The sequence below is a fragment of the Dreissena polymorpha genome, unplaced genomic scaffold, assembly GCF_020536995.1.
Source record: "Dreissena polymorpha isolate Duluth1 unplaced genomic scaffold, UMN_Dpol_1.0 chrUn038, whole genome shotgun sequence".
Taxonomy (NCBI): Eukaryota; Metazoa; Mollusca; class Bivalvia; order Myida; family Dreissenidae; genus Dreissena; species Dreissena polymorpha.
Window position 1 is genome coordinate 96,965 of NW_026273352.1, and position 25,659 is coordinate 122,623.

Below are 25,659 nucleotides of genomic sequence, written 5' to 3' on the forward strand. Positions count from 1 at the left end.
GCTAAGCCGTTTCCACGTAGAACTGTGGTAACACAATTTTGTCAGCAATGCCCAAGCAGTACGGCTTTTATACCATATAGTAATCAATGGCAACGCAGCACGATCTTGATACTATCTGGTCATTAACGTCCACGTGGTATGGTGTTGACCAAATGCAGCCATCAATGACCACGCAGAAAGATCTTGATACTATCTGGTCATTTATGTCCGCGTGGTGTGGTGTTGACCAAATACAACCATAATTGACCACGCAGTACGATCTTGATACTGTCTGGTCATTTATGTCCACGTGGTATGGTGTTGACCAAAGACAGTCATCGATGACGACGTTGTACGATCTTGATACTATCTAGCCATTAATATCCACGTGGTATGGTGTTGACCAAATACAGCCATCAATGTCATCGCAGTACGATCTTGATACTATCTGGTCATTAATGTCCACGTAGACAATCACGAACATCCTAGAACAGCATTATATGGTTATACATTTAGAGCTCGGTACCTGTCAGTCGCAGGACCGGGATCCAGATAATACTTATCACGACGAGGACAATCAAGTACACCATAGAACACACGTTTTTTAAAAGTACAATAAATAACAAATGATAATCGAAATGGGAAAACATGATTTTATGCATATGCGTCAAGTGTTGCCCCAGAGAATCCTGTGCATTTTCTAATCTTTGACGACATTTTAAGCGCAGGCATATAGCAATGTTTACATAGATCGAGACCCAAATAAACAAGTACGAGAGAAAATATTTAAGTAATATATGCTACTGTTTGACATTAATTACATGTATTCAAATGAATTAGAATTACGGTAATGTGTTTTCCGGAAATGTTTTTTATCTTATAAAAATAAAACAAATTATTCATATCTATAAGGATTAATTTCCATTTATGTTTTAATACAAAACGGGTAAGGCGGTTCACTGCCTTGTTACAAGGGACGCTAACAGGTTGCTAACGCCGAGGTTCTCCGAATATGAGAATACTCATTTCCTAGGATACTACTTCCTTTTCCGTCTAAACGACATTCAATTCAGGCAAACATTGTTTAGCTTTTAAAAATCGTATTTAATCCCAGCAAGAATGAGAGGTAGAGGTGCGCGACGTAAGGCAGTGTCACAGAAAAGGTCGAGGTCGATAAGCCCCGATGGAAATCGACTAAACGAAGGGGATAAAGCTAATTTAATCGACTTTGAAACCCTACTTAAAGAGGCCGAGATCGTGTCGAATGCTTTAAGCACCGGTATTGTTCCAAGCGAACCCCTTCATGTTTGTGTATTCACGTTTCAATTGCAGCGACCGACCCAGTCAACAATGCCCGTCGCGTTTGACGCAACAACAGCGAACGCGGCAATGTCAAACATCCGGACAGTTTCGGATGAAATAGCGGCCCACATCCCCGATCAGTGTAAACAACAGATCGGGCGGGGCTAATATGTTAATTTCGCACTATTGTTGAAAGGGTCTGTAGAATTCCAGAGTTACCTGTCGGGGGCAATACTCTCGGTTTCGGCGGATGGCCGCCTCGTGGCGCAGCCAAAAGAATGCAAAGACACCATCGGTACAATCGAGAAATGGTCAGACGCATATATCATCTTCATGTCGGTATACCTATCTTTCGATCACAACAGAACAAAAACACAAGAATTGCTCAAGTATTTTTGGACCATAAGAGAGGTCGCATATCGCCAGGGTGGGTCGGCTTGGCGCACCTATGACGAGCAGTTACGGCTCCGTCAGGGAATCTCCCCCTCACCCTGGTCGGAAATTAACAATGACCTTTGGTGGCGCTGTATGTTTGTACAACCCGGAAACACACGCACATCGGGAACGTTCGTACGCCCCTCATGCGAGTACATTGCCGCCTGGTTAATTGCCGTTTTCCCCACAATTGCTCGCGTTGTCGGGAGAACCATCCAGCAATAAGCTGTCAGAGCGTAGCAGAAACCTCGGGAGTCGCCCATCGCGCAAACACACCAAGGTTTGATGCTTTCTTTCGTGGTAAAAAGAATCCAAACGCACACAGGTTCGGGCAGCGTCAATTCGGACAAACCCGAGGCAATCTTAGTCAATACACGCAATAACTGTCAAAAAAACAACAACATTGTAGACATCGCTCCGTCGCCGATTTAATTAGACGTTTTACACACATTTCTTTTAGGGTATGATGATGCGGAGACACAGTTTCTCTTTTATGGTTTTAAAAACGGATTTTTACTTCAATATCACGGGCCACGAAAAATCGCGACGCAAAAAATTTAAAATCGGCTTACGAACACCCAGAGGTAATTTCTGATAAAATTTCGAAAGAACTGTTGGAGGGGCAAGTTGCGGGCCCTTTCTCGTCACCACCGTTCAGCGAATTCATAGTATCGCCAATAGGTCTAGTTCCCAAAAAAGACCCGGGGGAGTACCGCATGATACATTACCTGTCTTACCCAGAAGGGGAATCCGTTAATGATTATATACACCCAGCGATGACATCGGTCCAGTGCACACGTTTTGATAAAGCTGTTGAGTTAATACAACGTCTGGGTAAAAATTGTTTCTTATTTAAAATGGACATCAAAAACGCTTTCAAGATCATACCAATCAAGAATGAAGATTTTCAGATGTTGGGGTTCCAATTTAACGGATCGTACTATTTTGATAAAACATACCTTTCGGTGCATCAATTAGTTGTGCTACCTTCGAACGTTTCAGTACTTTTTTAGAACACTGTGTCGTTTACCGAGTGAACTCGGGACTTCTTATCCACTATCTTGATGATTTCTTTGGCGGCGATAAGTCTCGCTCACTGTGCGGTTATATGATGTCCGTCTTTTCCAAGGTTATGGTCGAACTAGGAGTCCCAGTGGCAGTTGAAAAAACGGAAGGTCCAACGATGGTGATAACATTCTTAGGCTTAGAGTTAGATAGCGCACAAATGCAAGTCCGCATACCAAATACAAAGATACAAGAATTGACGGAAAAGATCAGCCAGATTTTGTCAAAAGAAAAAGCAAGATTTCGCGATATACAGTCGCTCATCTATTCACTCAACTTTTGTTGTCGGGCTATACCAGCAGGTAGACCGTTCTGCCGTCGACTCATTAATGCGAAATGTAGTTTAACCAAACCTTTCCATCGTATTAGAATCCGGCGTGGTATTAAGCTGGACTTGCAACGGGATATCAATGTTCCACGATTATTTTTGGCTGTCTAATGAAGACGTCAATATTTTCACCGATAGCGCGGCGGGGGTGGGGCTCGGTTTCGGTATTTATTTTGAGTCGCACTTGTGCGCAGCTAAGTGGCCAGTAGACTGGCACACAGACGGACATACCAGCGACATAACGGTCTTAGAGCTTTTCCCGATATTGGTTTCAATCTCTATTTGGGGATATATGCTACAAAACAAAAGAATCCAGTTCAACTGCGACAATGCCGCTGTTGTAGGTGTACTTAACTCATGGTTTTCGAAATCGGAAAAAGTTATAACGCTGTTGCGCCCCCTTACATTCAAATGTTTGGAATTTAATATTATAATCCGAGCATCCCACGTCCCAGGTACAAAAAACATAATATGCGACGCACTATCTCGATTTCAGATGGCAAAATTTAGAACATTGGCACCGGAAGCAGACGAGGAACCACAGAGAGTACCCGAGTACCTCTGGAACATCTTCAAGACAGAGCAATCTCCTTAATGCGAAAGTCTATATCACAGAACACAAGCGCAACATACGAAACCGGTGTTAATGCCTTTAATGCATTTTGCAAGCTTTACCAAATATCCCAAATGCCACCAGTACCTGAACAGGTTATCTAATGGTTCATAGCATACTGTTTTGAGAAAGGCTGAGCGACACGCATGGTCAAAACTTACTTGGCAGGAATTAATTATTGGCAACAACAAGGCCACACATCGTTTTCCGAAGAATTTAGGCTAAGCAAGGTTATATAAGGCTATTCGCGATCAATGGGTATAAACAAGGACAGAAGACGCCCGATCACATACGAAATCGTCTTCAAATAATACAGCAATTGCGAAACGTATGCTATAAAGCAACCCTATTTTGGGCTTTTCCGAATAAGCGAGTTGGTATCGCCTAAACGCCCGGAAATGTAAAACCAAATCAGAACGTACGACGTTGAATTGTCGTTAGACCAGTCATCCATATCAATCCGCATCGCCAAGTCAAAAACGCTTCAACACAACGCGGCGGTCATACTCAAAATTCCGAAATCGAAGGAATCAATATGTCCTGTCCAGAGAATGCGCGACTATCTGGCAATGTCACCGGTAGGTTCTGCAGCATTTTGCCATACAGGGGGTATGCCAGTTACCAGACAGCAAGTTAACGCGGTACTAGCAAAATGCCTCGGCCGCACTGAATTAGGTAACGCTTTCTTTAACACACATAGCTTTAGAATTGGACGAGCAACGGATCTGTCAAGGAAAGGAGTTCCTCCCGAAGTCATCGCAAAACTTGGGAGATGGACATAAGACACATACAAAAAGTACATTAGACCATAACCTTTAAGATTTATTTAGGGCACAGCAGCTAACAGCTGTGACGTCATTAGTTATTCATCCCAGATGGAGGCGCCCATAGCGAGCTGTAATAAAAACCGGTATAAATCGCAGAGAGGTAACACTGTAGTTCACGTTATCGTTTCTTTCTGTAATTTGAATTCAGGGGTTAGCTTCCTATCGTTTTACTGGAAGCGAATGATGTTTCATATGTTGATTTAGTATCATAGTCTCTTATAACTCGTCTTACGAGTGGCAATAGTTAAGTAGTATGCTTATGCTTTATTTTATGTTGCGATTGTATATATCCTGATGGTCTATATCAGTAATAACCTCTATCCGCTAAATCGGGCTACATCATTAGGAATATACAGTAATATAATGAACACACCTAAACAGACTTGTATTCGGATACACATGCTCATATAATTTGTGTATTCAATTTCACTGTGAGATCCTATACACTAATTAAAAACAATTGACTTTTGGTTTTTGTACACTCCAAATGTTATTTGCTATTGACAGTGGTATGGGTTCTTGGGGACAGTATTCCTTAGCGGACAGGAGCAAGGGCCAAAGAACGAGGGATGGAGAACCTGCGGTTGCCCACAAGCATCGCATGGTGGGGCATTGGCGGCCTGACATAGTCCACATTACGAAGGTCAATAGAAGCTAATGTGTTACTCTTCACACCACCAAAGGTATTGGTATTGCACCTCGGCGGAAATGACCTGTGCACCGACCCATGTACAAAGGTACGAAATAATATCAAAAGAGAAATTATGTATTTGAGGACAGCTTATGCAGACACAGCGGATAATCTGGGTCGACATAATCGACCGAATAAATTGGCGCTCTTCCCTCCCCAGGAAAATCATTACGGCACAACGTCGCCGGGTTAACAGATTTGGCTGAGTGTGTGTTAAGTGGGCAAGCCGCAGCACCAGTTTCACTGTTGACATTGACGCAAACACCCCGGGGTTTTTCCTCCCGGATGGGGTGCACTTGTCACCAGTGGGGCTGTAGTTCTATCTGGACACCCTGCGGGATGCGATTATGCATTTTTTTAATCCACAACAAATAGGCCGTTATCATTTGTAAGCATTGCAATTTGTATCGCCGAGTGGCTAGTACTGGTGTGCCATCAGAATTTTGGGGAATAAATTGTCTCAATTTATTTGTGGCGTAAAATTCTGTGACTACAGGTTGTTGAATATCTCAGTTCCACTATTTTTGGTTAATCAGTATTAATTGATAAATAAACAAGTATATTCTAGGGGGTTTGAGCTCTCCGCTGCCTTTGTTTGGGGCTCCTCCGGGAAAACACCGCAATGACGCAGTGGGCTCACAACCCATCCCTTAACGTAAACATTATAGCTAAAGGCTAACTGCACGGGGCGAGGTTTGGTTGGTTGGTTGATTACCCAGACTTGCAGGAGTCTGGTAGATTAGATCTTCACGGCACTACACCCTGTTGGTAAAGTTTGGTGGTTACTGGCACCTCAGTAGGAGCCAGCATGTAATTGTGTTTACCGGCGTGTGGTGTTATGGTAACTGGCAAATTGTGTAACTGGTGAGATATATAGGTTACCGGTAAAGGTCGGTGTCTACCAGAGTGTTATATAGTGTGTCTGCCAGAGGGTTAAATAGTTGTTCACTGGTAAAGGCATACATACGCGTTTACGCTCCGTGCAAGTCCAAATAGTAACTAACTCACTGAGTCATCACAGGGTTTTGCGCCACATACGGCGGCCTTTACGCCAATTCCTACCCCAGGCTTAGGATATTTTGGATATTAAATAATAAATTGAATGTATGGTTAGTTTTAACATAGAAATAAAGACAATCCACATATATTCGGGTTATTTATTGTTTATCATAAAATAAACATGGTTGTTTTTTTTTAAAGAAACTAATATTCAATAATCTTTTTTCTAAAATTATTACTTTATCATTTTTTTTAAAGCTGCACATATGCTACGATTTATAGTGGTATAAGTGGCAATATGAAATAGTACGTTGCTCCGGACATTTTAATATAAGGTTCAAAAATCGGATATTCGAATATATTTGAATAATGACAAACGAATATTCGAATATCATTTTCAGTATTCGTTCCTATCCCTAATAATAAGCCAATCAAAATGTATGTGTTCCATCAACGGTCTCTATAAGTCTGATACACGCATATATCCAATCCTGCACTCAAATAAATAATGTAAGTCTGAAGCAAGGCACTATTTGGAGTGTTCGGCGGAAAAGTCATACTTGTGAGTTTTCATTCATCGTTTTTTCATAATCATACCTTCCCACAATCATAAGTTCCAGTTCGGACGCCTTCTTCCGGATGTGAGTCCAGATGTCCATGGCGAATATGGTGCTGCTGCTGTTGAATATTGACGTCAACGATGACATCAGCGCTGACATCATCACCGCGAGCATCATGCCGCGCACACCTGCATATTTCACAAACGTTTGTTTTGATACGCACAAAATTACTGATTTTAGCCTCGTTCTGAAGAAAACTGGGTTTGATTCATTTGCATAAAGTTTTTCCCAGATTAGTCTGTGTCGTTCGCTCAGGCAAAACTCGGATGACACTTTCAGCCTTAAAGGGATTCTCTCTTAAACGAGACGTCCTTTTAACGAAAAATAAAGCCAGCGGAAAGTATTGTCAATGATTAGTCTGTGCGACCCTCCCAAAATTAAGATATTGAACACTTTGGTAATTAACAAAACTAATTTATGTTCACAATTGATCTAAATATAAACATAATAACATGCAAACAAATTTCAATTCAATTTATGAAATACTGAGATATTCTTTCATTCCAACTGTCGTTTTAAGACATTTTAACAATTATTACCTATTAATTTCACCTAAATAAAATGGATAAGTCGAGTATATCGATGGAGTGATACGAGTGGCGGTAGGTGCAGGAGGGGGTCTTTTGAAAAATATATTGCAGATGGTGCGTTTTGGTGTTATCTTTCAGCCACGTTTTGACAATTTAATTCATCAATTTCTTTCTTGAAAAAGAGCGATAAAAGGAAATATTTTATTAAACATTGACAACAGCAAATATACTTTCGACCATAATTTATTTGCTAAGTTTAAGTGTCAATGCTTACAAATCAAGAAGCCTCATTGCGGGGGAGAATGGATCCGTAGTTACATAGGTGTGCGAGGGTGTTCAACTCTATTGCTGGCGGGAGTATGGCGTCCTCCCCTAAGCAAATTAGGACATATTTTTGCAAAAGGTGTAATTTCGTGTTGCATTTCAGGCACATTTCGGTAATGTTTATCCTCGAATTCTAGCTTGAAAAATTGAGAAAAAAAAATATGTTTGCAATAAACATTGCCAACTGCAAATGAACTTTTAACCATAATCTATTAAATTTGAGTGTCAAGGCTTTAACTCAAGAAGCCTATGACTGCGAGGGAATGGGTATGTAAATGTAAGGAAATGCTTGACTCTTGCTTCCTCCTCCAGAAAATTTTGGATTTCATTGCAAAGGAGCGCTTTGTTGTTATCTGTCAGCGACATTTGGCAATTTTATTCCTCAATATCTTCCTCTAAAAAAGTAAAAGATTTAGCATGTTTTCCATGGCAACCTTTCCCATGCCCATGTATTTGTTGCGACACTGTAAAAATGCCAAACCAACGGCGTGTGTATTTGTTTAAACAAGTCGTCAAACCTGGTGCGACGTTGCGCCAAACAAAAGCCTGTCATTATTTTCGGCTAAAACTGATCTATTTTGGGGTATTTTTAAACAGAAAATTAAACTCGTTTTATTTACCGGGCTAAACTGTAAAAGAAACACTCGTTGAATGAAACAACAGCATGCTCGCTGAGTCTTTAACTCGTAGATCTATAAATCGACTAACCTTAAGTATTTGTAAAGCTGTTAACATTTTCCTACTTATCTGTCAAAAGAGCTACCATCTGAGTCATCGAATGAACATGTTTCGCTGACGCTATCTCTAAAACCATCTGGATAAAACGGAGCGTTCTCCGACATTTTGAAAAGTTGCGCCATGTAAACATAATCTGGTACCTGTGTCCGAATATTGGTTCCAAAATATTGAAGGGCGTTGAACGAGTAAAGTCTACACAGCCATTACTACCCCTCATCAGTGAAAAAATACTTTACTTCGTATGTTGGGAGTTAAGAGTGTGTTGTGTTTTGTACCCACTGTTATTTTCTAAAACTGGGCGTCTTGTTTGGTTGTTACTTAATTATGTCCCTAAACCCCATTAGCCCTCACTTTTTATTGCTTTTTTCGAATTGTAAGAGTTTTAATTTGTTTTAAGACTGAAACTGAATGTTACGCACGGGCGTACTGCCGTATGGCTAGGTACGCCCCTGTCAGAAACTTATTTACCTAATGTCGTATATATTTGTTATTAACAGACAGAAAACGGACTCCTTATACATAAGTTAACAACACAATAAAACAGCCGATCATAACGCGGCGCTACTCACCAGGGTCCCGGAAGAGGTGCATGTAGTCCCCAAGTGGTCGCCCGCATGTGCTGTTCGCCTCGCTGTGGCGCGTGTGGTTGGAGACAGCATCCGAGTTCTTCGCTTTGATCTCGGAAATACCTCCCACCCCCATGAACGCTGAAGTCAGTCGGAAACAACTATTATAACAATTCTACGTGTGATGTTTATCTTATTAAAATAATGTTGTAAATAAAATCTTTAATTAATTAACAAATGCTTGTATTTTTAACGAAACATTGTTTGTCAGACGAATGAGCATATCACTAGGCTTCTGAAGCTTAGGATTGCGGGAGGAAGGAATAACAATAAAAAGATGCAATATTTTCAGCATACATTCTCAGGAAATGAACTTAGCGTCAGATTCCGGAGCGTTCTGGCATAAATGATGGAAATATTACAATACTAATAGTTTATGTTCTGTGCTGCAAGATCATAAATAAAACACGTACGAAATTAAAATTGAAGTGCGAGAGTGAAATTTGAGAAAAATTACTATAGAATCAAAACCAAATGTTCTTAATAATGAAGGTGATACTGAAATTGTATGCATTGATATTTCATAATGCTTTATAACGATGACCTTTGACAAACGAGAAAGCTTAAAAGAGTCTTATCGTAGGGAATAAAAATAAAAATAGGCCGCGTTCTGTGAAAAGGGATTTTAATACATGTGTGTTGAGTGTCGTCCCAGATAAGCCTGTGCAGTCCGTACAGGTTTATTAGGGACGAAACTTTCCGCCTTACCTGGATTTTCGTAAAGTAACGTATGTCTTTAAACGTAAATAAACATAAAAGCGGGGAGTGTCGCCTCTGATTAGCCTGTGCGGACTGCACTTGCTAATCTGGGACGACACTTTACGCACATGCATTAAACCCCCTTTCCACAGGGCGCGGTCCATAAACCATTTAAAAATTCGATATTTATTTGTAAGCTTATCCTAGGACACACCAAAATTGGGTGTGTTCTCCGTTCATTGTCTGGTCACAAAAATATTACGTTAATAAAAAAACAACATGTGCTTAGAAGTTGTGAAGAAAACGATTCCGGACAAGCGCCAATGCAGGCGTAAACCAATGTTAATATGGGTAACATGTTGAATGGAGAAACATATATGTTCATATTCTACAATGTGGGTACGGTAAAAACCATTGGGCATTGACGAATTGATGGTCTGGATGATACTATACGTACCCATGACTGCCAAGACGAGTGCTCCTATCAACATGATGATGGTCTGGATGAAGTCAGTCCAAATGACAGCTGCCTGCAATGAACAAGTAACTCCGTGCAATAGTAACCTACCTCCTCTGACCATTATTACTTTAATGAAAACTTAATTGCTGCAATAAACCCCTAATTCCTGCAATAAAAACCTACCTCCAGTAGTAATCATCAAATGAAAACCTAATACATGAAATTAAAACATAACTTATGAAATGAAAACGTACCTCCTGTAATGGAATCCTAATTTATGCTATGAACATGTAATCCATGCAATACAAATATAACTCCTGTAATGAAAACAAAATCTGTGCGCTGACCGTATTTACACAATGTCAACGGGGAACTACACTTCTCAAATTATTTCAGGAACGGTAATTGGGATGATTATATGGGGCTATGAGTTTTACATGTTAGTGTGAAAACAGTTGCCAATGCAAAATATGGATAACTAAAATAGCTTCGTGATACATTGAACATAGTTACCAAGGATAAAACGGCAGTTGCTAAGAAACGAGCCTCGTTCTATGAAAACTAGGCATCATGCATGTGCGTAAAGTGTTATCCCATGTAAGCCTTTGCAATTCGCAAAGGCTATTCAGGCACGACAATTTTCGCATAAACTGGATTATCGTTAAGAAGGGACTTCATGTAAACTAAACATTCAATAAAAGAGGAAAGTGTCGTATTTCACAGGCTTATCAAGGACGACACTTTACGGAAATGCGTGAAGACCCGTTTTCCTAGAACCCGGCCCATACTTACCCGCTATTGTGAACACAGCGACGGCAAGAAGTACTAGAATGGCAAGGTAGATGTTCCAGTTGAGAGACTGCTCGATGAAAATGGCCCCTACGTATAAATCTATGGCGCACCAAAGGGGTCGAAACTTTAACTTCTGCTCGAGCAGAAAAAAATGCTGCTCGAGCAGCATTTAAATGCTGCTCAAGCAGCATATTGCTGCTCGAGCAGCAATTTACTGGTCGAGCAGCATTTAAATGCTGCTCGAGCAGCAAAATTCCTGCTCGAGCAGCATTTATTTTTAGAATAAGCCATTGAACCCTTCAGCCAATCAAATTTGAGTCTCGATAAACTGAATCATGGGCCTGTCGCAACATTGTGGGATGCTTTTTCATGACCAAACATTTGGCAGTCTGGAAATAAAGTAAAAGTAATTCATACTTAACTTAAAAAACAACATTTGTTTGCAAAAAGAAAAGCATATATTCACTAGATTAAGTGTTCACAAAAAATACTATTTCTGAAAATAAAATTGCAAGAACGATAGTTTGACAGTGAAAAGTATTCATGTATTATGCATCATAAATATACAATCACATTAAGACACTAAAAAACAACTTTTCATACAAAATTATATAATGGGGCAAAGAGAATGCTTTTTTTCATTATATGACACATTCATAAATTAAAATATGAGTAATCTTCTTGTTTAACCTTTTTTCAGGGTTATTTGACAAAAGTGGGACTCTATAACACAGTTTGATCCTCAGGTTATGATATTACATATGAAATATCATGTCCTTTATAAATTAAAAGAAAATGCAAGGCTCTAAAAACCAATGCACCAACAGAAAGGTACGATGATTATATTCTACATTCTCACATTATTTTGTTGAATAAAAGTTAATGCAGATCTTTACTAAGCAAACTAGAGCTTTGTCACAGACGTGACAAATACCCCCACGTGCCGCATTGACACAGACTATTTTGCATGCTGTCTTCACAAAACAAGAGAATAAAATTTATGGCGATTTCTAAGAATGATAATGCCATTATCATTTATGGCCATTTCGACCTTTGAACTCTTGAATTCTTTAGCATGACATGCAGTCCAAATTTATGGCCATTTTTTTACTTTTGAACTCCAAGTGTGACCTAGACCTTGGAGTTATCGACATAATTCTTTTGCATGACACATCGTCCAATAACTGTGAACAAATGTACCATGTATTTTTAAAATCTCACAATAAATGACATAGTTATGGCCCGGACAAGATCATTTATGGCCAATTTTGACCTTTGAGCTCACAGTGTGACCTTGACGTTGCAGATATAGACGTTATTCTTTTGCGCGACACACCGTCCAATAATGGTGAACAAATGTGCCAAATGATTTTAAAATCTCACAATGAACAACATAGTTATGGCCTGGACAAGCTCATTTATGGCCTTTTTTACCTTTGAACTCAAAGTGTGACCTTGAACTTGGAGTTATCGACGTAATTCTTTTGCGCGTCACACCGTCCAATGATGGTGAACAAATGTGCCAAATGATTTTAAAATCTCACAATGAATGACATAGTTATTGCCCAGACAAGCTCATTTATGGCCATTTTTAATCTTTGAACTGAAAGTGTGACCTTGACCTTCGAGATATTGAAGTAATTCTTTCGCGCGACACACCGTCCCATGATAGTGAACAGATTTGCCAAATGATATTAAAATCTCACAATAAATGATAAAGTTATTGCCCGGACAAGCATTTGACCCTTGAACTCCAAGTGTGACCTTGATCTTGGAGATATCGACATACTTTTTTCACGCAACACACCGTCCCATGATGGTGAACAAATGTACCAAGTTATTTTAAAATCTAACCGTAAATGACATGGTTATGGTCCGGACAAACTTTCGGTTTAAAACACACTAAGTGACCCCGTGACCTAGATTTTGACCCAGCATGACCCATATTCAAACTTGGCTTAAACATCATCAAGATACAACTTGTGACCAAGTTTGGTGAAGATCGGATGAAATTTCGGGACAGACCGACCGACAGTACAACAAAGTGACTCCTATATAGAAATATAAAGCTAATTTATTACCATCAATGCAAACACTCCACAGCTGTTTCCATGGCGCTGTTTGTTGCAAGGTGGCGCTTTGAACTCTGAACTGAATTTTTCCAAGCCATCTTTCACAATTTGCGCTGGTTGACACATGAACTGGCTGCAACAAATATTTTGTTGGTAAAAATCAACAAAAATCATGTGCCTATATACTTAAGCGGTACTTTATCTATACCAAATTTTTTTGGTAATCAGTTTTCAAACATATATATATATGTGAATCTATTAACACATTATTTGAAACACATAAGTGTGAGAGATAGGACACAATAATAAATAAGAATGAACTAAGAAAGCAAGCTTAAAATGGTACTCCTGGAACAACTTTGTAGAGATCATCATTTGCAAAGAACATGTAGAATTTATAAAGAAACACCACTTTTACATAAAAATTCATGTTATGTAAAACGAAGACTTTGGCATTCATATCTCACAGACATATCAAGTCATTACCACTGCCACCTTCATCAACATAATTATTGGACACATAGAGAACTACTATACCTCACTACATACAAAATGTGGTAGCCCTAGATCCTAGAGTTAAGGACAAGAATATTTTAAAAGTTTTCACAAAATAAGCAAGAAAGAAGTGTATATAATGTTCAATTTTGTGACCCGCGGGTCAGGGTCAAATTTGACCAAAAGGGCATAATTTGAACAAAACAAAATAGGCGCTTTATAAGCGTTTATTCAATTTTGTGACCCCCCCCCCGGGCAGGGTCAAAGTTGACCCCAGAGGCATAATTTGAACAAACTTGGTAGAGGACTATAAGATGTCACTTCATACCAAATTTGGTAGCCCTAGGCCCAATGGTTATGGACAAGAATGATTTTTAAAGTTTACCCTAAATTAGCCATTTATAAGCATATGTTCAATTTTGTGACCCTCGGGGCAAATTTAAATTTGAACAAACTAAGAAGAGAACTAATACATGTCAATACATACCAAATTCGGTAGCACTATGCCATACAGTTATGATCAAGTAGATTTTTTTAAGTTTTCACAAAATAGGCCTCATATAAGCATATGTTCAATTTTGTGTCCCTCGGGGCAGGGTCAAACTTGACCCCAGGGACATAATTTGAGCAAACTTGGTAGAGGACTATAAGATATCACTACATAGCAAATTTGGTAGCCCTAGGCCCAACGGTTATGGACAAAATATTTGTAAAGTTTTCACAAAAAAGACCCTATATAAGCATATGTTAAATTTTGTGACCCTCGGGGCAGTTTCAAATTTGACCCCAGGGGCATAATTTGAACAAATTTGGTAGAGGACTATTAGATGTCTCTACATACCAAATTTGATAGCCCTATGCCCAATGGTTATGGATGAGAAGATTTTGAAAGATTTCACAAAATAGGCCTTATAGTAAGGATATGTTCAATTTTGTAACCCCAGAGCAGGGTCAAATTTGACCCCAGGCGCATAATTTGAACAAATTTGAAAAAGGTTCATCCAAGGAACATTACTGAGAAATTTCATCAGAATTGGACCAGTAGTTTAGGAGAAGAAGATGTTTAAAGGAAAAGTTAATGCACGAACGGACGCACGCAGGCACGGACGGACGCACGCATGGCGCACACAGAACCATGACATAAGCCCCGCTGGCCAGTGGAGCTAAAAATAAATTAAGGAAGGAAGGGAGCATCCCTCCCTAACCCAACCATAAAGGCCCCTGGGCATCTGAAATATGATCACAAGCACTAATAATCATATTATAATGATAAAACCCGCTCACCACTGACGATTAATTGGAAATTGTTATGATTGTGAGATATAATGTAAACATTTGCATACAGATCAATCTTTTTTCTTCAAGCCAAACACAAAATAGCAATGCAAAATTAAAGTTTTAAAGGTTTTCAATGGGTACAAATAGGGTATTTATCTGGACATTGGAAAAGTTGAAATACATGAAAATATCATCAAACAACTTAAATGTATTTCATTGTTAAATATAATTTTCTTGATTTTTCTCCAAACTGAACACAAATATGGGTGATTTAAAAAATAACTAGAAATGGCGCGGCAGAGGCCGACGTGTATCCCCATGCCGCATGTTTGACCCAGGGGTGCCCCAGGGTTGGTAATGGGGCTATGCATAGTTGAGATTGAACGTATTGTCATAAGAAAAGTTCGGTATCAATTAGATGTGAATCGGTGTAGAAATGAAGAAATTATAGTAAAAGGCAATTTTGGGTGGGCGTGGCCTATGTGGGCGGGGTGCCCCAGGGTTGGTAATGGGGCCATGCATAGTTGAGATTAACCATAATGTCATAAGAGAGGTTGAGTATCAATTTGAAGTGAATCTGTGTAGAAATGAAGAAATTATAGTAAAAGTTAATTTTGGGTGGGCGTGGTCTATGTGGGCGTGGCCAATGTGGGCGGGGCACCCCAGAGTTGGTAATTGGGCCATGCATAGTTGAGATTATCCGTATTGCCATAAGAGAGGTTCAGTATCAATTTGAAGACATTCGGTGTAGTCTCCGGTGCACTCAAAATGTGCAGCTCCATGAGATACACATGCATGCCAAATATCAAGTTGCTATCTTGAATATTGCAAAAGTAATGACCAAGGTTAAAGTTTTGGGACACACACACACAATGACAGACCGGCCAAAAACAATATACCCCCGATCTTTAGATCCGGGGAAATAAAAATGAGTAAAAATCTCTGACCCGGCCCCACCTCAACCCACATAACTTTTGACACAGGGGTTAGATCAAAATTACAAATAGTGCAGGGTCGCACATATGCTCATAGCTACCATGTGTGTAAGTTTCAAGGTTCTAGTGCTTATAGTGTAGGAGGAGAAAGTGGCCGGGACGGACGGACAGATGGACGGACGAAGACGGAGATAACCACAATATCCCCACTTTTTCACCGAAAAGCGTGGGGATAATGAAGCCTAAATGAAAAAATTTCTCAAATTTTAGATGTTAAGTTATGGCAACAGTTTTGTTTGTATTGCATAGGGAAAGGGTTCAAGTTATATAAATGAGTAGGGCCGTTCTGTCAGATGTAATCACTTTTTCACCACAAAAGATGTTAACCAAATGTTTTGAATTTTTTTTTTATAAATGTACATGTCTTTTGCACTTAATAAAATCCCATTAAAACATGTTATCAATATTTTGTGTGTTTTGCAGTATGTTCTTAAGCAAAATTTAAATACAAAATCAGAAGTGTTCTAAAAAAATTATGGAAAAAATTGAAATGTTCATGTTTTTTAACACATATTTTTCAAAACTATACTCCTAAAAGTTTTTTTCCTGGCCTCAAAGCAGTGTATCTTAAAGTAAAAACTCAGATTTATCAAAATTAGGATGGTCTTCAAATATATGTGAAGTTTCTTTTTTATTATATAAGAAAATCTGCAAAAACTAGCTTTTGCCAAAACTGTATACAATTTTCAAACATTTGTACACTTAATTGGGACACTAACATGACTTTTGTATACAAGTTAAATAATCAAACCATTCAACATATATAAATACTTTTTAAATTTTTATTACATTTGACTACACAAATTAATGTTTCCCCAAATAATGTTCTGTGCTAGAAGGTCTGTTTGATGATTTAAGGTTATTTGTACTTGACAACTTTAGTTTTCATTTATTCTAAGAAATACCCAAACAGTCAGTAATATAGAATACAAATTAAATTGGCATAAAATATTCTGATAAAATGATAAGATAAGTTACAGGGAACTTGAATTGTTTGCTGAAAGAATCTAGCATGATTTTAGGCCAAATCTGTACACTTGGGACATTTTCAAAATGGATGAAAATCTGAAGAAAAATAGCATAACTTTTATATGTATTTCATTTGAGGTATTTGTGTGGCACTTAGTATGTTTATAACCGATGGGATATCAGAGGCATAAGGAATCTCCATAATTATGCAGTGTGTCATAGATCTGTATTTCCCATAAAAAAACACATATATTTCACAAATTGTAGATACATTTGACCTGGTTTTCAAAATATTTCACATAGTTGTATATAAATGACTTTGGTTTCATAATTTATCTTGTTCTATATAATAAAGATCTATTTGACATTGCTCTCTATATGCTGGAGATCTATATGCTGGGCATTGTTCTCTATACAAATGGATAGCATACCTTGTTCTCTAAATATCAAATGATGTTCTCTACATATTAAACATTGTTCTCTATGGCATTGACCTTGATCTTTAAATATAAGACAGTATGCCTCTTCTATATGTTGGAATTTGATATCTATATATAAGACATTGCTCTCTATACTTGAAGTTGATCTTATATTGTGTTCTCTATATATTGGACGCTTTTCTATAAATATTGAACATGGTTCTGTATACAAATGACATGTTTATATTTTTTTATAATATTTTACCTCGTTTTCTATATAAATATGTGTCTTGTTCTGATAAAACTGGGCTAAATTCATGTGCGTAAAGTGTCGTCCCAGATTAGCCTGTGCAGTCTGCACCGGCTTATCAGGGACGACACTTTTCGCTTAAACTTGATTTTCGGTAAGAAGAGACTTCCTTCAAACTAAAAATACCATAAAAGCGGAAAGTCTCGTCCCTGATATGCCTGTGCAGTCTGCACAGGCTAATCAGGGACGAGACTTTCCGCACATGAATTAAGCCCAGTTTTCTCAGAACAAGACACATATAATTCACTGTTCTATATTTAGACCTTGCTCTCTATATATTAAACATTATATTCTCTATATATTGGACCTTGTTCTTTATAAATTAGACCTTGTTCTTTTTATACTTTATACATTAAACACGATGTCCTCTTACTTGACCTTCCTCTGTAATACAATATATCCTCAATATATTTTGGTAATGTGTCATTAAAAATGAATGAAATAATAATAAGTGCTGTACCGTTGTTTATCGAAGGTTTTAACATGGTTTTTAGTTTAGATGTGTAGGAATTGTACCACAAGGGTGACAGTCTGCATGGTTTAATTATAAGTGTCTGAAAGACTTTGTCATCCATCATATTTGACATTTGACCATGTTCAACTTTTATTTTGGCTTTTTTTTTCAGTTGCTTTTGAATGCTTTATTAAATCGAAATTTAATCATTAATTCTGCTATAATGTAAGTTTGTTTTCACTTTCTGGAGGTTTATAAGAAAAACATTCATTTTATGTCCCAAGTGTACATGTACAACATTTAATAACCAACTTCAGACTAACATTGAAGATAATTGGAGAAACAATTTGATTAAAATTGACATTAATTTGAGAAGAGGAAATGTATTTTTGTAATAATGTTATGGTAAAGTCAAATATACTTCTCACACATTATCATTTATATGCTTATATGTTTCTTCTGAAGACAAAATATGGAGACATACCCATATAATAAGAGTAGTTCTCCCCCAGAGTGAAGAAACCACCTTTTTCTCTTGGGAGATTACACCCTTCTGTGTACTTCTTTCCAGAAAATTAGTGCCTTTGTTTATTTTTTAAAAGCTATAACCTGTCCATCAAACATGATAAAAATTTCGTACACTTGGGACAATACGATATTTGTCTTGCAAAAAAGTTCACAAGGTTTTGGCATCAAATTTTCAGTACATCTAGTGGTTTGAAGAAAATTATGTAAAACCTTGAAAATTCTATCTTATGAAAAATATCAAATAACTTTTTTGCAAAATGTACACTTGGGACAGGGACAAATTCTGACCACATTTAGTATTCAGCTGTTCAAAATTTACATGAACAAATAATTGTATAAATACCTGTACACATGTGTAGAAAAAACATGTGACAGGTTAAAAGGACACTTTTTGCCTATAAATATGGAAGCACTTTATGATGCCACCTCTTAATATACGTGAAGAGAGTTGAAAATTGTTGCACAAAATTGACAAGAACATCATTGCTTTGAACACTTGCTACAAGAGATATCAAACTAAGTTATAAGAAGCATTGTTTTATTTTTCTTAAAGCATATGCATTTTTATATTCATTAAATGATGGCAATACCTAATATTTCTGAAAGTTTTATTGAAGTATAGAATTGAAAATTACCTTTAACATAAAATGTCACGCAAAACCAGTACACTTGGGGCAATTTGAAGGATATTTTTCAATATATTTTGTTAATGAAGCAAGTTATTGAGAAGAATTTTCACATTTAAGTTAATCACATGGAAACACTTCTGTAAGATAGAAAAAGAACTCAAACATGCTTAATGGTAAGAAAATAAATGCATGTTTCATTTAGGCTTTATTATTTTTTAAATCACCCATAGGATATGATGCGGCATTTGTCTTTACGGAATATAAAAAAATCAATCATTTTTACCCGGTAGTTGGCGCTGTAATAAATTTGCTATTCTTTGTGTTCTTTTACCAAGTTTGATTAGGAATTTTTGAAAACGCGCCATGGAGATTTTCTTTCACCATTAAAAATAATAGTTCACGGATTCAAACCATAATTCCTGATTAATATGTTGCTACAGTGGATTCCTGTTCTTAGCATACCATGTCAGCAAAAATTATGCTAATAACAGGAATACGCTATTAACAGGAACACAAATTTTAGCATAAATATAGCAACTGGGGGCATACAATAAGTCAAATCTGTTAATAATTGATCGAATTTAAATTCAACATTGTATATGATTAATGTTTAAGATAACTATTTATCAAATGGAATTGTATTCTAAGGTGTTTGCATTTGCATTTGAGCATATTTTTGCAGATTTAAAGCATATTTTCTTGGCATTCTGAGAATGTTATATGCTATAAAGACTTTAAGTGAATTCTGAATATTGGGGTTAAAAATTATGCTATTAATAGAAGAAAAATACATTAAAATTTAAGAATTAATCTGTGCTTTGACATTCTATATGCTAATAACAGAAATATGCTATTATCAGGTATGCTAATAAGTGGAATCCAGAAATTATCCTTCAGTCTGACAGAATTTTGTAGCCTGTCAGACCAAACATCTGACAGATCATTTTACATTTTGCGGTGTCTGACTTGGCTTCTCACTTTTGAGTCCATGATGCTAAATGTTTTAGATTCAACACTAGTTTCCTCAACCTCACGACACTAGAGCTCCTGTGATGCATATATACTTAAGTGGTATAAAGAGATATTTTTTTCCCTGCAAATTGCGTTTAGTTCCTCACTTCTGGTTAAAAACAAACATGTTACCCTCCGATTGACTGTCAATTTAAACAGCAAACTCCAATACATATTCCTGTTTGTATTCTTGTATGAAAATGTCCACAACATATGGGCGTAGTTATATGGGGACTGAATATTCTGTTTCAAATACATGTTGGTTAAGAAGTACAGTAAATGACATGACAAAATGCTGTTAGGACATATCATCATCCTTAATTCTAAACCAGCTATACATGACATTATTCTTAAGAGGGGCATTTTAGAATAAAGATAAAAAGATACAAACGATTCGCAATGGAAAAATTATTTCCTTCAAATATTTTTTATCGAAATTATTTCCGTCAAAACATGTTGTACAATAGCATGCCATGGTTAAAATGAGTGTGTAATACAATGCCTAAACTCTTTCTGCAAAGTTTGGGAAGTCTGCTTAAGGAACATTTAAATGGAAGGACAGATGAAAGGTAACTCATTATAGTGCCACCAATGTAATTATTACCGGCATGCAATTTTTTCGCAGTTCAGAGCTGAAAATAACATACCAGAACTTAATTATGCACTGCCAAGTTATTCAATAAATAGTAAATTGTAAACATTTCAATTATGAAAAATTAAACAACTTGTAATTCAGACACAACTCAAATTTTACCTGTTGTTAGCTTTGAACAAGCTAATTGGCCTCGGTGAAAAATAATTTACATTGAAATTGAGAAAAGTCCTCGAGATCTCAGTGCCTCAGATAATTATTTGGGAAATAGGGTTTTCAACCAGTGATTTTGAAAAATAGGGTGATTCCATTCTTCATATAGAGTAAAATGAGTAATAAAAATGCATACCTTAAAATAATTGCTGATTTACTACCGTTGACGCTGCACACTTGTATTGATTCAATAGAACTGTAAACTATCATCATAAATTTTAATAAACTGATGTTTCGTAATATCTTTAATCCTTGAAACTGTCCATGATATAAACTTTAAAAAATGTTGACAATTTCTAACCAATGACATGCCTTTTTATACTTTTGACAGGTTTGTTAAGTCACAGACTTTCCATCATGTTTTTTGGATGTCAACTCAACTGCTGTATACACAGTTTCTAACAAAATCGATAACACGAAAGATTCGGCACTTATTGGCTCTTGCTTTCTTAATTTGAAAAACTTTGCCATCGGCTGATATTTTGGCGCAACAATCTCGGACGTCTTTCGACCTCTCTCTGCTATTTTTATTTTGCATCATAATAGAAACTGAAAGTACAGACGCTTTACAAAAACATGCACAATAAGCGACGAATTAGGTCAGATTGAAAACGCATAGCGTTTGAATAACTATGACCGTTTGCTGAGCTTGCTGAATGTAAGCGTCACCGCGTTACGATAATAATTCCAAAAAGAAAATACCTAAAATGAGCAAAGCATTTTTAATCGAAGTTTTGTATCGTTAATTTGACGAGTTTGCGTAAAAGTCAAATTGGTTGCGTTTTCAATACTCATGATATTGTATTTCTTTGCATTTTTAAACATTTTAATAGGGTGAAAGACGCAGATACGCAGCTTATCTGGGGCACTGAGAACTGGTTAACAGACATGATATTTTGCCTTTTTGGATAACATTAACAGTAAAAGTTAGAACAGCAGATATACATGTATGGGGAGAACGAGAAACGTAAACAATGTTAACCAGAAAGGCACAATCACAGGCAATCGGCACCTGTGTCGGAAGCCATTATTAAGAATCATTAAGAAAGTAAATCGATAGAAACAGAGAACCTACACGTGCGCACCCTTTGAGCCATTCTTATCAGTCATCGTCGTGATTTTCGCAAAAGTTTTAACAGCCGTAAGACATTTATGATCGATTTTCTTTTTAAGCGAATGACAACTATTTTTTGATCGACTAGTTTGCAGCCAAAATATAAAGCACTTACCGCGTGTCAATGTTAAACTTTAAACAGGGCGTCACATAAACTTGCAGAAGATGGGAAAAAGGCACCATCATGGCGGCAGCCATTTTTTCCAAACAAACCAGTTTCGCACCAAACGGCAAATATAACAAGAGTTCTGATTGGCTAATGCCATAATCTAAAAATAAATGCTGGTCGAGCAGGATTTTTCTGCTCGAGCAGAAAAATGCTGGTCGAGCAGTAAATTTGCTGCTCGAGCAGCATTTTGCTGGTCGAGCAGCATTTAAATGCTGCTCGAGCAGCATTTTTTTCTGCTCGAGCAGAAGTTAAAGTTTCGACCCCTTTGGTATCCCATATAAATCTGCCTGAATGTAACGTACGGAACTAGTTGTGCAGTAGTAGAGGCAATGTAAACATGTCAAATTAACGTCGCGGTCTGGTATTGTTTGGTACGCGATGCAGTTTAACTATTCGCTTAATAAAAGTATACGATCTCCGGCCAATATTTCATATTGGACAAGTTGGTCAAACTTGTTCAAGCGCATAGTTAAAGTTGCACGTGCGCTTGTGAAAAGTTGTACGAGCGCGCACGAAGAGCTCACATTCACACATGAACACTTTCGACTGTGCACTTCTGCGTGAGCTACACCACACCGTTATGGCGGAATCGTCCGAGGGTTCCGATTAGTAGATCAGGTTAACTGTGCACTCTGGACCCAACCGGCTTTTAATTGCATAAAGTCCACTCTTTACGGAGACTCCGGAGATGGAAGAAGTGTTCCGATTGGTTAAATGTGTAAACCGACCTACCTAAAAATAGCGTCATTAAGGCTGCATACCACGGAATACTTTCCCAAACAATTACAATTTAATAACAAATTTATTATATACTATTACACTTTTATCATATGATAAATTACAAAATACTATGCATAAAACAAATTGCTGCATTGTTGAAGGTGTTTTAAAATCCAGATATGTTGATCGCATGATATTGTACAATTTCGATTATATGCTCTTTATGATTTTCATATATTTTGAATTGTATAAAAGCAGATATTCATACATAAATTGCTTATGAACTGTGGCTAAATAATTTTTACAATTGTGGATAAATTCCTTAAAAACATGTATTGTGTGCCAAACTACAAGAAGATGAAAGAGCAACGTGTACTATGTACTGTACCTACAGGTATATTGTTTACATAACCAGCATTTCCACATCTCTGACATTTAAACAATATTAATTTCTTTAAATATACCATTATACCTTTTTTGTTTTTACTCTTAATTGTCATATGAAGTAAAATAAATAAACAAATAATTGATACTATATATATATTCTTCAAATAAGCTGCACTGAAACCATTATCTATACAAAAGGCTTTAAGAAAGAACAATAATGAAATACACATCTGTCCCCGGGACAAAACTTTCTCTCCCCCCCCACATGCTGGTTATAGTACATATGTAATCATCGGTTTCTGATATTAAAAATATGCTTGCAACTATGTTTATTCAATAGCATGCCTTACAGTCTCACGACGACTAGCGATGTTATTGCTTATTCCATGTCTGTTATTTTCATGTAACGTGAAAAAAATAAAGATTTTGTGTGTGTGTGTGTGTGTGTGGTTAACTGAATCCCTTTTTAAGCATGCAATACATGTACTGTAAATACGATGTACACCAACGATAAGCGAGCATACTTTTCGCTTCTTTTTGTCGTTTTTATGCTATTGCTACGCCGCTGTTTGAGCGTTATTGATTATCGCCCTTCTCGCTTGACAGCGTCCGATATAAATATAAATAAACATTGCGACACTTGATAACACGGGGGATGTTTACTTTCGTTTGAGAAGACTTGCCGTTGATTAGTGATATATACAAATATTGCCTGGGATATTTATGAACTATCAATGATTTACACGTGAGTCGAGAAACTTTTGACTGTCTAAGTACGTTTACATTTTATAAAAGAAGTTTTGAATTTTATCTTAAGTGGATAGCTATTATCTATGATCAATTCGCGAATTTGTGATATATGCACATATTGCCTGGGTTATTCATGAACTATCAATGATTTACACGTGAGAAGAATAACTTGTGACTGTTTACTAACGTTACGTTTACGTTTTATAAAAGTAGTTTTGAATTTATCTTAAGTGGATAGCTATTATCTATGATAAATTCGCGTGAAAAAGCCGGTTGCAAAATCGCTCAACAAAAACGTTAATTTCTCCTTTAAAGCTTACTTGAAAACCATTTGAATATTTAGATGTAACAAATGTTGTTTCTTGATTTCACACCTTTGTTTTTTTCACATGTGTTGCGGTTGTTGATTTTGGTGGTTTTCATGGCAATTGAGAACATGTGTTATAGAGCTCTGTGTGAATCTTAAACTCTCTCGAGATAAACACGTATGGTTGTGCTTAAACACTTGTGTATCGTGTTGCCAAATGTTGTAGCTTGTATGGTGCAGTAAAGCCACGTTTGATGTAATCTAATGACTCTTCTATTTTCAATAGTATTACCAGCGTGATGTTTGGCATATACAATAGATTTGGTATTGTTGAATGTCATATTGCTTAAAAAAACTAAAATGTCTTATCTCTAAACATTGTAACGTTCTGACTAACGGGCTTACAAAGTCGTATCAAAGCACTCATAGCACCAACTCGATTTACGAAATAAAATTTACGAGCAGAAGAATGAAGCCTAAACCAAGTGATGTAGCGTGCCAAACAAGTTGACATGTTACATGTCAGGGTTTTCAGAATGAAATGCTATTTTCAACGCCGCAATGGAATTGCGCTTGTTGCACCCCCTTTCTTTTATTGGAAGACATTATAATGACACCACATGAGTGGATAAAAAGATAAGTAAAAGTGATGTGACAGGAGTGGACGTATCGATGAGATTGAGTGATATAACGGGACCAGGTTTAAGGATGAGTTTAAGGATGAGTTAGTATGATATAACAGGAGTGGAACTACTGGTGAGATTGAGTGATATAACGGGACTAGGTTTAAGGATGAGTTTAAGGATGAGTTAGTATGATATAACAGTAGTGGACGCACTGGTGAGATTAAGTGATATAACGGGACTAGGTTTAATGATGAGTTAGTATGATATAACATGAGTGGACGTACTGGTGAGATTAAGTGATATAACGGGACTAGGTTTAAGGATGAGTTTAAGCATGAGTTAGTATGATATAACATGAGTGGACGCACTGGTGAGATTAAGTGATATAACGGGACTAGGTTTAAGGATGAGTTAGTATGATATAACAGGAGTGGAACTACCGGTGAGATTAAGTGATATAACGGGACTAGGTTTAAGGATGAGTTTAAGGATGAGTTAGTATGATATAACAGTAGTGGACGCACTGGTGAGATTAAGTGATATAACGGGACTAGGTTTAGTGATGAGTTAGTATGATATAAATGAGTGGACGT

At 37.1% G+C, this 25,659-nt stretch overlaps 3 protein-coding genes across 6 annotated transcripts in view; 2 read left to right on the top strand and 1 right to left on the bottom strand.

The window, feature by feature from the left end:
* LOC127863793 (uncharacterized) overlaps nt 1–25,659 on the top strand; it is a 147,444-nt gene that overhangs the window by 93,577 nt on the left and 28,208 nt on the right. The window lies entirely within an intron of this gene.
* LOC127863789 (sodium/myo-inositol cotransporter 2-like) lies at nt 350–7,383 on the bottom strand. The gene is made up of 2 exons (XM_052403435.1): nt 6,837–7,383; nt 350–464 (listed from the first exon to the last, which is right to left on the bottom strand). The coding sequence occupies exons 1-2, from the start codon at nt 6,974–6,976 to the stop codon at nt 350–352; spliced, it is 255 nt and encodes an 84-aa protein (XP_052259395.1). The 5' UTR covers nt 6,977–7,383.
* Nucleotides 24,016–25,659, top strand: part of LOC127863790 (sodium/glucose cotransporter 4-like) — a 29,852-nt gene continuing 28,208 nt past the window's right edge. Inside the window, exon 1 of one of the 4 annotated variants that reach the window (XM_052403444.1) lies at nt 24,016–24,128. The gene's annotated coding sequence lies outside the window, so the exon portion shown is untranslated. Of the gene's footprint in view, nt 24,157–25,659 lie in introns of all 4 variants that reach the window. The other 3 variants (XM_052403442.1, XM_052403440.1, XM_052403441.1) reach the window with 3 other exon arrangements.

Coding starts and splice junctions, on each gene's coding strand:
- LOC127863789 (XM_052403435.1), bottom strand. CDS start 6,976: ATGATGCTCGCGGTGATGATGTCAGCGCTGATGTCATCGTTGACGTCA. Junction 465..6,836: donor GAACTTATGATTGTGGGAAG/GTATGATTATGA, acceptor ATGCTGTTCTAG/GATGTTCGTGATTGTCTACG.